Genomic DNA, 13,364 nt, shown 5'->3' on the forward strand with positions numbered 1-13,364 from the left:
TTCATCAATTTTGGTTCGGAAAGAGGGGAAGGGGAAGAAGAGACACAAAGAAAGAGGGGGACAGGGGGGTTGCCATGGAGAATTTCTGGTGCTCCCTTGGGCTCATTTCTTAGCATTTCTTATGGATTTTTCCAGAAAATGCTCCCGAAAAACGAGAAAGAGGCACTTTTCGATGTCGAGGACCGAATTTCGATGCTAGAACGGCGATTAGACAACGCCAAAGCCGCCCGAGATGCATTTGTACACCATTTACGGGGAAAATACCCGAATTGGACGCCCCCGCTTCCAACAATGAGCTACCAGGAAGTGAGTTATTTTCGAAAAATGAAAAAGTGGAAAATTTGAGAAATTTTAAGCGAAAAACCATTGAAATATGTTGAAAATGAGCCGAGTTGGAAAGATTTGTAACATTTGGATTTTTTTTAATTTTGAAAAAGTACCGTAACCCAAAAAGTTTCATGATTAGACTTTTGAAATGTAGATTTCGGAGTTTGGCTGGTTTATAGCTTCAAAATGAGTATGAACACGACCATATTTGAAATTTTTCGAATTTTCGTGGTGGGACCCAAAAATGTAAATCCACCGTATCTAGTTTAATTTTCGAGGGAAACTGTTGAAAGTTAAACCAATCAAATTGTCTTAAAAAGAGCTTCAAAATGATGTATAATCAAGCTAGAATTTGGTAATTTCGAGTTTTATGATTTTCGTGGCGGGACCCAAAAAAGTGTAAAACAACCATAACTCGGACATTTTTTGTCCAAATTGAAAATTTTTTGCAGTTCTAGATTTTGCGTTTAAAGAGCTTCAAAATGAGTATAAACATGCCATAGTTTGAATTTTTTTGAAAATTTCAAAAATTTGGGTCTCGACAGGAAAAATAAAATTTTCAAAAAATTTCTAACCTAGTCGTGTTTATACTCATTTTGAAGCTAATTTCATGCCAAATCGAATGGTCATATTTACAGGGTGCTTTTCCTGCGATTCCAGCGACTTCTGGCCCAAACTTCCGTGAGCCGCTTGTGAGCCGCCTATCAACCGGCGGCTATCAGTGGGATGTGAATGAGCAACGAGCTTCTAGAAGACAAATAGGTTTAAAGAGAACGCCAATGTTGAATTCCAGCTTGGTCAATTCACCAATCGATATTCCGACTAGGTAGGCAAAAAAAATTTGAAAAAAAATTCGAAAAAAGCATTTTTTTCAAAACACTTTTCCCTTCAAATATGGCCATGCTTATACTCATTTTGAAGCTCTGAGCCTGCCAAATTCAAAAATTATAATTTCAATCAGTTTGAACGAAAACTATCCGAGATACGATACTTTGAAAAAATGTTGAAAAAAAATTTTTGGACAATTTTCAAAATTACATAACTTCAACAGTTTTTATCGGATTCTTATGAATTTAGGCTTAAAATTTTTCAAATTTTTTATTGAATGTTTTACAGCGGACCTCTTCTGGAAACTGACATCAGAAGAACAAGAATTCGGCTTCGAGAAATTTCCGAAGAGCTCCGATCGATGAGAATCGATCGAATGAACTTAAGCACTGAGCAATGGATTCAAGAAGAGCCGTTTAGACAACAAAGAAGTAGGTTAAAACAGAAAAAAAATCAATAAATCGAAATCGATAAGCAATTTTTAAAAAATTCAAATTTCGCGCCAAAAATTCAATGGAGCGAGTTTGCGATTTTTTGTTGAAAAATACCTGAATTGGTGGATTTATCCATTCCAAACTGTGCAAGAATTTTCTCCAGAATCCCGTCATGTTTGCATTCAAAATGACGACGAAGAGCGGCGATGCCATCTGGAAATTTCAAAAAAAATCTGAAAAACTTCAAATTTTAAAACTAGCCATGATTATACTCATTCGAACCGTCTTTGCTTGCTGAGTTCAAAAATATAAGAAATTCTAAGTTTGGACAAAAACTGACTGGGTTACGGTAGTTTTAATTATCAGAATTTAGCTGGACTTGAAAAATCGGGTCTTTCTTGGAAAATTTTCTAAATTTTGAACAATTTTGGCACTGAAATTGCATAAACTTCCTTTCTAGTCACTTATTTGTGTATCCCTACCCTATAACAAAAGAAAAAAAGGTTTTACCCCACCGGGGAGTCGAACCCCCGGACTTCTTCACGGTGGGCAAGAGCGTCGACCTCTACACCACGGCCGCAGACAACAAAAGAGGGCGCGTTGTCGTATAAGAAAGAGAGGGAAAGCGAGAGAGAGGGGGAGGGGGAGGACGCAGAGAAAAAATTCAAAATCCCAAAAATTGCGAAGGCTCACTTTTAATGTGATATCGCTTATCACAATATCTGCATTTGAACACATCCAGCTCGGTTTCGATGCCAAGAATATAGCGGAGAGCGACCATTAGGATCGGAAATTCCAGAAATTTCTATGAAAAATAGGCTGGAAAATCTTTGAAAATCCCCAACAAAAATGATGACAAATCAGACTTTTTTCGATCCGAAATTTGACAAATTTGCCAGCTCACCAATTTTTAGAGGTCAATTTGTAAACAAGACTTCTCTGAATTTCAGAAAAAAATTTTTTGGCGGCCTAGAAAATGTTCTCGGCCACTGGGTCGTTCTTAGAAACTACCGTACCTCTGTCAATTTTGGTGGGAAATCGCTGAAAACTGGATCAATCGATTTGTCTTAAAAAGAGCTTCAAAATGAGTATAATCATGATAGAATTTGAAAAATTGTGATTTTTTGCCGATTTTCGCGGTGGGGCCCAAAAAGTGTAAAACTACCGTATCTCTGTCAATTTTGGTGGGAAATCGCTGAAAACGGGATCGATAAAAGTGTCTTAAAAAGAGCTTAAAAATGAGTATAATCATGCTAGGATTTGAAAATTTCCAATTTGTAAGGTATTCCGTGGTGAGACCCAAAAACTGAAAAACTACCGTATCTTGGTTACTGTTCGAGGGAATTCGTTGGAAGTTGTACCATTCGATTTGTCTTGAAAAAAGCTTTAAAATGAGTATAACCATGATATATTTTGAAAGTTTCGATTTTTTATGGTTTTCGTGGAGGGGGGACCCAAAAAAAGTCAATTTTTCAAAATAGGGCTTGGAAAACGAACTGGTGCAAAGTGTGATTTTTAGCTCAAATTTTCTCAATTTTTTTCAAATTTTCTCAAAATGAATTTTTTCAAATTTTCAGCATTATCTCTTCATTTTGGACAACACAATCATCCGGACCAGCCTCAAAATGACCATTTGGACCAAGCCCGAATGCATTTGTCTCGAATCGATTTGACTGAAACGTCTCCAGTCGAAACGCCAACAGAAGAGCGAAAAATCGATATTGAAATGTCTGAAAATCATGAGAAACTTCTGGAAGAAATGAGGTCAGAAAAAGTGGGCGTGGTCTCCGAAGCTCCGCCCACTTTTGTACCTGCACATGTTAGATTTCAAGAGCCCATTGGAGTTCCAGCTCCAATATCGGTTCAGACCCCACCCACGCAAGCTCCACCTCCGGAGGCTCCGCCCACTCAGGCCCCGCCCACTCAAGCTCCGCCCCCAAATGTTCAATCCCTGGTGTCTAGTTTATTCAGCCAAATGAAGGATGATAGTGAGAGTGATGATAGTCCAAGGTAAGAAGACACTACAAACTACAAAAAAAATTGAAAATTGATTACGAAATTTCGATTTGTATAAAAATCATAAAGATTTTTGAAAAAATTATAAAGTTACAAAATTTTGGAAAAAAATTATTTTTCAATTTTTTGCCAATTTTCAAAACTTTGACATTTTGTTAATTTTAGTTCGACTTCTAAGATTTTTATACCATTCAATAGCAAATTTTAAGGGCTACAATTTACTTGTTAATCACTTTTTATGAGAATCAAATTTGAAGTTAGAAAACGCGCTCCAATGATAATACCCCTGAAATCACCTATTTTCACTGTTGCTCGAAAATCTAACTTCTTGTAACTTTATCAATTTTTTATCAATTTTCATGGTTTTTGTATCACTTGATGCGAAATTTTAAGGAATTTTATGTAGTCACATAAACAGTACGTCAGATATCAAACTTCGATTGGAAAACGCGCTCCAAGGATAATAACTCTAAAGTCTCATATTTTCATTTTTTTGCCAATTTCAGAACTTTGGCATTTTGTTCATTTTTGTTCGATTTTTATGATTTTTATGCCACTTGATAGCAAATTTCTAGGGCTACGATACAGTAAGAAGACATTTTTGTGAAACCATATTGGAAGTTAGAAAACGCGCTCCAATGATAACACTCTGAAAATCGAGTATTTCAATTCTAGACTGACTTGAAATGGCTCAAAATGACTTAAATTTCTGCAAATTTAGATTTTCTTGAATCAAAAAAGCTCTTTAAAAAATTACAAACTACAATTTTCCAGGCCGGTGTTCAAAGCTCCGCCTCCAGTGACCTCATTTCCCAAAGCTCCTGCTGAAAAATCGGATATAAGCCAGCTTTTGAAAAATCTCGGTGGTGGTGGATCGAGCAGTGAGGACGAGGATTTTCCTAGGCCATCTGCTGCAAAACCTAGGCCACCACCAGTCAAATCAATGATGTTCCAGGATGACGATGATTCGGCTGACGAATTTTTTAGATAAAAAATTTTTTTTGGAATTTTTAATTTTCTTACAATTAGCTAATAAATATTTTTAAACCCTATGATTTCTGATTTTTTCTAAACCTCCATTCAGTTGAAATACACCTGAAAACTCATATTTTACCTTAAGAAATTTAAGTCATTTTGAGCCATTTCAAGTCATTCAAAAATTGAAATACTCGATTTTCAGAGTGTTATCATTGGAGCGCGTTTTCTGACTTCAAATTTGATTTTCATAAAAAGTGATTAACATGTAAATCGTAGCCCTTGAAATTTGCTATTGAATGGTATAAAAATCTTAAAAGTCGAACTAAAATGAACGAAATGTCAAAGTTCTGAAAATTGTGATTTCAAAATTTTTTTGTAAATTTTTGAAATTTTTAATTTTTTTAAAAATTTTTTGAGAATTTGTATACTTTCACACATTTTTAATGATTTTTTCGCAATTTCTAGTCTTCTTATCATCTTCTACACCCCTCAGAACCTAAGAACATTTTCTGTCCGCAATTGTGCGTCGCGGTGTTTGCGGACACGGCCGAGGGACGCTGGTGGGCCGGCTGCCATTGTCGCATGGTTTCTCTGCGTTTTTCAGCTTTTAAAGTTGTTTTTTGACATATTTAGACTTGAAAAATGTGAAAATCTCAAAATTTTAGGGCAGAAATGTTTTTGAAAAATAGAAAATTGAGTGAAAATGCATATTTTTTTCAACCATTTGTTCAATTTTTTCCAATTTTTTTACTTTTTTGATTAAAAATTTTTTAAATTCAGAATCCGAAATTCAGATGACTTGGGAAGAGATCAACTATCGTCGACAACATCGAAATTCATTTTTCTGTCATCAAGTGAAAAGAGTGGAAGGTGATCTTCGGCCAAAAGTAAGAACTATTCGACGAACACATGCTTATAAATTATTTCCTGGCATCAAAATTGATTGTGCTACAGAGTTGACAATTCCTTATCAGGTGAGCATTTTTTCGCCAGAAAATTTGGAGAAAAATGAGCCATTATGAGCCATTTTACACCGAAATTCCGTGATTTCAAGCTATGTTCTCATTGGAGCGCAGTTTCGGACCTAACGGTGAATTTTTGAAAAAAGTGATTAATTAAAGAATTGAAGCCTATGAAATTTGCAATAAGAAAATGTAAATATTTAAAAAATTTAATGAAAATTACCAAAGTTACAAAAATTTGAATTAAAAACAAATTTTTCAAAATTCAACTTTTTGTAATTTTGTAAGTTTTTGCTCAATTTTTATGATGTTTATACCATTGAATAGCAAATTTTATGAGCTTTAATTTACCATTAAAAATTTACAACCTCATTCAAAAGTTAGTCAGAAAACGCGCTCCAATAAAAACACACACTAAAAATCACTGGTTTTCAAGTAAGACGAGCTGAAAATGGCTAAAATAGTCCCAGATTTTAATTTTACTCATGATATTCTTAAATTACTACATAAACCGTAATAATTGCTACAAGATCATAGAAAAACCATAGGAATTGATCAAAAACTGATAAAGTTAAAAAATTTTGAAAAACAAATATTTTTCAATTTTTTGCCAATTTCAAAACTTTGGCATTTTGTTCATTTTAGTTCGACTTTCAAGATTTTTATACCATTCAATAGCAAATTTCAAGGGCTACAATTTATTTGTTAATCACTTTTTATGAGAATCAAATTTGAAGTTAGAAAACGCGCTCCAATGATAATACCCCCCTGAAATCACCTATTTTCACTGTTGCTCAAAAATTTAACTTCTTGTAACTTTATCAATTTTTTATCAATTTTCATGGTTTTTATATTATTTAATTGCAAATTTCAAATCTTTGATTTAATAACAATTTGTATAACTCAAAAATTTGATCAGAATCAGAAAACGCGCCCCGATGACAATATCCGTCAAAATCGCTGGTTTTCAGCGTAGGAGAGCTCAAAACAGCTCAAAATTCACCAAAATTTTTGGTTTCTTTCAGACACGCCCCACAATTCACGAATCCCTTACCAGAAAGTCCTACATCTACAAATCGGATATTCTAGTGACGATACAATGGATTGTGAAGGAGCTCTATTGGAATGATACCCATCTGAATGCGCTGGTAGCTTATTATCTGAAAGGAATTGAACAAAATTTGAGACATCGATGCGAACTTGTCAGATATGATGAATTGGCGTTTAGAGATTTGGAAAATCAAATTTGTAATTTGCGGAATTTCAATAAAAAGTTTCCGCCAGCAATCACCAAACCTGTAGGTGTTCAAGAAGCGTATTCTCAGCTAAAAGTGAGTTTTTTTTCGGAAATTCTTAACATTCAAATTTTGTAAAATTTGAAAAATGTGAAATTTGTAAAATTTGCAGCAACATGACATAAAAATCATAAAAATTGAGCTATTTTCCGTCATTTTACAATAAAAATAAGTGATATTAGGTGTGTTATCATTGGAGCGCATTTTCTAACTTTAATTGATTTTTAAAAAAATTGAAAAATTAATTTTATTGTAGCTCTTAAAATTTGCTATCAAACAGCGTAGAATTCATAAAATTTGAACAAAAATTAACAAATTTATATAAATTTGAATTTTGAAAAAATTGAAAAAATTTCCAAAAAAAAATTATTTTTTCGAATATTCAATTTTATATAACTTTGCTAATTTTGAACCGAATTTTATGATTTTAATATTATTTTATAGCAAATTTTTCATTCTCTGTTTTTCTGTTAATTACTTTTTACGCAAATTAAATTGAAAACTAGAAAATGTGCTCCAATGCAAATACACCTAAAATTCCTATTTTTTAGTGTTAAACTGCTCAAACTAGCTCAATTTTTTTGATTTTTATATCAAAACGCCGCAAATTTTTGGGATAACAATTATTGAAAAAAAACTAAAATTTTGAGCCATTTTGAGCGATCCTACGTAGAAAATTTGCAATTTTGGTGGTTACTGTCATTGGAGCGCGTTTTCTGACGGGTTGTTTAATTTGGGCACAACAGTTTTGTTATCAAATTGAAGCTCTTAAAATTTTCTATTCAATGGTATACAAAAAGTTAAATTTTCCTGAAAAATAAATTTTTTTTCAAACTTTAAATTTTTCAAACTTTTGTAACTTTATCAGTTTTTTATCACTTGTTATGGATTTTATATGATTTTGTAGCAAATTTCAAGGCCTATAAGTTTTTAATAATTGCCTTTTACAAAAATAAGGGTTTCAGACAGAAAATGCGCCCTAATGAGAACATACCACAAAATCACTGGTTTTCAAGTAAGACGAGCTGAAAATGGCTAAAATAGTCCCAGATTTTAAATTTACTCGTGATATTCTTGACTTGCTACATGAAGCGTAATTATTGCTACAAGTTCATACAAAAACCATAGGAATTGATGAGAAACTGATAAAGTTACAAAAATTTTGAAAAAAAAATATTTTTCAATTTTCTGCCAATTTCAAAACTTTGCCATTTCGTTCATTTTAGTTCGACTTTTAAGATTTTTATACTATTCAATAGCACATTTTAAGGGCTACAATTTACTTGTTAATCACTTTTTATGAGAATCAAATTTGAAGTTAGAAAACGCGCTCCAATGATAATACCCCTGAAATCACCTATTTTCACTGTTGCTCGAAAATTTAACTTCTTGTAACTTTATCAATTTTTTATCAATTTTCATGGTTTTTGTATCACTTGATGCGAAATTTTAAGGAATTTTATGTAGTCACATAAACAGTACGTCAGATATCAAACTTCGATTGGAAAACGCGCTCCAAGGATAATAACTCTAAAGTCTCATATTTTCAATTTTTTAAAATTTTTAGAACTTTGGCATTTTGCTTATTTTCGTTCGATTTTTATGATTTTTATACTATTCCATAGCAAATTTCTAGGGCTATTTTGGCAATTATAAATTATTAATTGTTTTTTTTTCAGTGCATTCTCATCCCACACGTCCTCGATCAGCGCTACTCGGAAGTGTTGAAGGTTCTCAGAGATTACGATAAAATCAAAGGGAACAACGTTGAGAATTTGTACCGGAATGTCATAGATATCCTATATTCGATTCGGGATTTCGCTCACGACCATCCAAAATGGTTCAAAAATAATCCGTTGAGGCGATTTTCAGGAAAAGTGATCATCCGATTATTTGAGAATGCGAAAAATATGAAATTCGTTTTGCCATGGGAATTGATGAAGGAAATGGAGCGAGCGAAGCTGAAAGTCTCGAAAGAAATGCGAAAAAAGTTTTCGAAAATGCACAAATTGGATACTGTGCCTTTTTTGGAGTTGTTCAAGATTCTAGGGAAGGATGGAATGAAATTGTTTGAGGTGATAATTTTTTGAAAAATTGAGGTATGCTCTCATTGGAGCACATTTTCTGACCTAACATTACATTTTTAAAATAGATCTTAATAAAAAAAAACAAGAGCATTTAAAATTCGCTATCGAATGATATTAAAATCATTGAATTTTGTCAAAATTAAAAAAAGTTATGAAATTGTGAAAATTTGGAAAAATATTCTCAAAAAAATTTTTTCCTTAAATTCAAAATTTCATAACTTTGGTCGTTTTCAACAAATTTCTGTGATTTTTGTATCAACTGAAAGCTGATTTTATGGGCTACATTTTATTTGTCAATGTTTTTTAACGAAAATTTGAATTTCTGACAGAAAACGCGCTCTAATGAGAACTACCCCTAGAACTAGGCAACTTTGGTCATTCTGAACGGATTTTGATCATTTTTGGGTCATTTTTTGATGATTTTTGTAATTCAAAATTGTATTTTTGGTAACAATAAAACAAATTTCTTATTTTCAACCAACTTTGATTCAATATTCTGAAAAAAAGAGCTATTTTGAGCCATGTTACACCAAAGTGCAAGAGGTTTGAGGTGTGTTCTCATTGGAGCGCATTTTCTGGCCTAACAAGAAATCTTGGAAAAGAACAATTAATTGAAGAATTGTAGCCTTTAAAATTTGCAATTCGATGATATAAAGATTGTAAAAATTGAATTGAACTTAAAATAGTTCCAAAACTTTGAATTTTGGAGAAATTCAAAATTTTCAAAAAATTTGTTTTTTTTTTCAAAAGTTTTTAATTTTGGTAATTTTTAACCAATGTTTGTAATTCTTATATCATTCGAAAGCTGATTTTATGAGCTACATTTTCTTTGTTGATGTTTTTAAACGAAAATTTGAACTTCCTAATTTTACGGTCAATTTCAATTTTGCAGTTCGTACAAGTTCCAATGCTCCAACTGAACAACGAACGCTCGAGAGGCTATCATTATGTGGTTCGAAAAGGTCAACAATTAATGGATATGATGCTAAAACACATTCGTTTTCATCGCTGTTTTCATAAACTGTCCCATCAAAAAGGACAAGAAATCGTGGGAATTTTCGAACTTATGGCTACTGATTATAATGATTGTTCGGTGAGTTTTCAGGTTGAAAATGACTTAAATGGGTTTGGAAATTGTAAAAAAATAGCGCTCAAATAATGCAAAATGGCTTAAATTTGACCTAGAAATTATTTTGCAAAAGTTAAAAAAAACGTTAAAAATAACATAAATACGCTCTAAAGCAATTTTTAACTTTGTTCTTATTGGAGCGCATTTTCTCAATTAAAATCAAATTTTCGAAAACAGTAATTAATTGCAATTTTGTAGCCCTTAAAATTTCCCATTTAATGGTATAAATTTTGTTTGACCGAATTAAAAATTCAAAAAGCTATAAAAATTTGAAAATCATAAGAAAAATTGAAATTTTCAAAAAAAAAATTTTTTTTTGCTTTTTTTTTCAAATTACCATAACTGTCTCAGTTTTTGTCCAATTTGTATGATTTTTATATCATTTGATAGAAAATTTTAAAGGCTACAATTATTCAATACAATTTTGAATGAAAAAATCATAAAAAATGACCCAAAAATGATCAAAATCCGTTCAGAATGACCAAAGTTGCCTAGTTCTAGGGGTAGTTCTCATTAGAGCGCGTTTTCTGTCAGAAATTCATAATTTTCGTTAAAAACCGTTGTCAGATAAAATGTAGCCCATATAATCAGCTTTCAGTTGATACAAAAATCACAAAAATTTGTTGAAAATGTCAAAAGTTATAAAATTTTGAAAAAAAGTGTTTTCGAAAAAAAAATTTTTTTTGGAATTTTTTACAAATTTTCTAAATTTTGGAACTATTTCAATTTCAATTCAATTTTTACAATCTTTTTTTATCATCTAGTTGCAAATTTTATTGGCTACAAAAATTTGGCAAGAACATGAAAAAATTTAGAACTTCAACGGCGCTCTAATGAGAAGACACCTAAAAAAACTGTGCCCTGAACTTTGAAAGTCTGTAGCTATGTGATTTTTTTGAAGTTTTCTAAATTATTTTTATAGTGCCAGATAGGTAATTTTAAGAACTACAATTCGATATTACATTCGCTACAAAAACTTTTTTCAATCTTGTCAGAAATGCGCTCTAATGAGAATACATCTCAAAAACTGGTCTTCCACTTTCAAATTGCAATAACTATGTCAATTTTAAAGCTTTTCAAACGATTTTTGTACCAATGGATAGATAATTTTGTTGGCTACATTTTGATTATACATTTGCTCAATTTTTTTTATGAAATTCTAGTCTGCAAACGCGCTCCAAAAAACAACAAAACAACGATTTTTTCAGAACGGCCCAAATCTAGTGAATATGGATCGAATGAAGACGGCTGACGCGTTAAGATTGGGACTTTTCAGTCAACAAACGACGGGAATCGATGTGAAACCGATGAAAATGAATCGTGGAATTCCGACGTCGAGAGTGAAGGAGGAAATTCAGAGATTGGGCGTGGCTGAAACGTTTCCAGACATTTATAAGCATATCGAACACGCTGAAGCGACTGCAAGTCCTGATGGGCGGCCGCTGATAACGACACATGACTTGAGGATGATTGTGGCAAAAGCTCAACTTTATTCGATTGTTGAGAATTCTTTCATTGTAAGTTTTCGGGGTTTTCAAGATTTTGAAAAAAAAATTTTTTTTGAACATCTTTTTTTCTAAAAAAGTTCCAAAAATGACCAATTTTAAATATTTAAAATCAATTTTCTGGGATTTCAACCTTCAATTTCCTTCAAAACTTTTTTTTCTATTAAAAATCTGACATAATGGCCAATGGTGAAAGATGTTAGCCCCTAACCTTAAAGTTTTGAGGGTTGGTTTACATTAGAGCACATTTTCCTAAGTTTTCCATGATTTTTCAAAAAACTGTTTATTATTAGTTTTGTAGCCCTTGAAATTTGCTATTAAATGAAATAAAAATCAAAAAAATCAGTAGAATATAAAGAAAATTCTAAAAGTTTGAAAATATGAAAAAAAATTTCAAAAAATTATTTTTTGGCTAAAAATATTTTTTTTCAAAATTTCAGAACTTTTGCAATTTCTGACGCATATTAATGATTTTTATACTATTTTGTAGCAAATTTTATGGCCTACATTTTCGTAGTACAACGTTTTTGACGAAAATTTGACTTTCAAATAGAAAATGCGCTCTAATGAGAGTACTCCAAAATTTGGACATTTTCGATCATTTTGAACGGGTTTTGATCATTTTTGGATCATTTTTCATGATTTTTTGACCACTTTCAAGTACTTTTCGATTGATTCTTATGAATTTATCACCAATTGACAGCACATTTTTTTAAACTTTTAATTTCGGTCAAAATTTTCAATTTCGGTCAGAAAATGAGAATTCTCCCAAAATTTGGACAATTTCGGACCCAGGGACCCAGGGACCCAAAGACCCAGGGATCCAGGAACCCAGGGACCCAAGGACCCAGAGACACAGAGACCCAGGGACCCAGGGACCCAGGGACCCAGGGACCCAGGGACCCAGGGACCCAGGGACCCAGGGACCCAGGGACCCAGGGACCCAGGGACCCAGGGACCCAGGGACCCAGGGACCCAGGGACCCAGGGACCCAGGGACCCAGGGACCCAGGGACCCAAGGACCCAGAGACACAGAGACCCAGGGACCCAGGGATCCAGGAACCCAGGGACGCAGTGACCCAGGGACCCAGGGGCTTTCTGCTAAATTGCCAATAAGAATTTTTTTGAAAGTGTCAATTTTTCAGATTCGATCATTTCTACATTCCACTGGAGAGTGCTGTACGGTTCTGGAGCATTGTGATGAGTGTTTTCAAAGAAGAGCTTTTAAAACGATTGAGGATTTATGTCAGCAGTTGACAATTTTCAAACATGTCGAGGATGGAAAATTGCAATTTCCGAATTATTAGAAAAATTTCGAATTTCGAATTTCCCAAATTTTCTTTCCCATTTCAAACTTTTTTCCATTCTACCTCTGTATTTTTTCCATTAACTTAATTTAATTATACATTTTTCAATTCCTCCAAAAATCTCATTTTTCGTAATTTTTGTAATTTAAATGCATCAACTTGTCGAAAACTACTTTTTGTGAAATTTGATTCCACGATTAATAAATTATTTCTTGATTAATTTTCAAAAGTTTTATTAGAGAAAATTCCAGAAAAAAAAAGGAGAAAGTGTAATTTTTGGAATTTCGCCAGTTTTTTGGGTGTGTTATCATTGAAGCACGTTTTCTATACTTAATTTTAATTTTTACAGTATGTTGTTTTAAATGAACTGTAGAACTTGAAATTTGCTATCAAATGGTATAAAGATCATCAAAATTGAATAAAAATTCAAAAAGTTATAAATAGTTGAATTTTTGAAAAATTTCGAAAAATTCCAACAAAAAAAATTGTTTTCGAT

At 32.5% G+C, this 13,364-nt stretch overlaps 1 protein-coding gene across 1 annotated transcript; it reads left to right on the forward strand.

Moving 5' to 3' along the window:
• Nucleotides 1-138: 138 nt before the first annotated feature.
• Nucleotides 139-12,868, forward strand: Cbr-dyf-17 (the record flags this gene model as incomplete). Its single annotated transcript, XM_002647723.2, has 11 exons — nucleotides 139-306; nucleotides 966-1,153; nucleotides 1,444-1,586; nucleotides 3,167-3,599; nucleotides 4,380-4,486; nucleotides 5,364-5,557; nucleotides 6,571-6,876; nucleotides 8,520-8,915; nucleotides 9,820-10,020; nucleotides 11,265-11,573; nucleotides 12,707-12,868. 11 exons carry the CDS (start codon nucleotides 139-141, stop codon nucleotides 12,866-12,868), a joined length of 2,607 nt encoding a protein of 868 aa, XP_002647769.2.
• Nucleotides 12,869-13,364: the final 496 nt, after the last annotated feature.

The sequence above is a fragment of the Caenorhabditis briggsae genome (genome assembly GCF_000004555.2).
Source record: "Caenorhabditis briggsae complete genome, chrV, whole genome shotgun sequence".
Classification (NCBI taxonomy): domain Eukaryota; kingdom Metazoa; phylum Nematoda; class Chromadorea; order Rhabditida; family Rhabditidae; genus Caenorhabditis; species Caenorhabditis briggsae.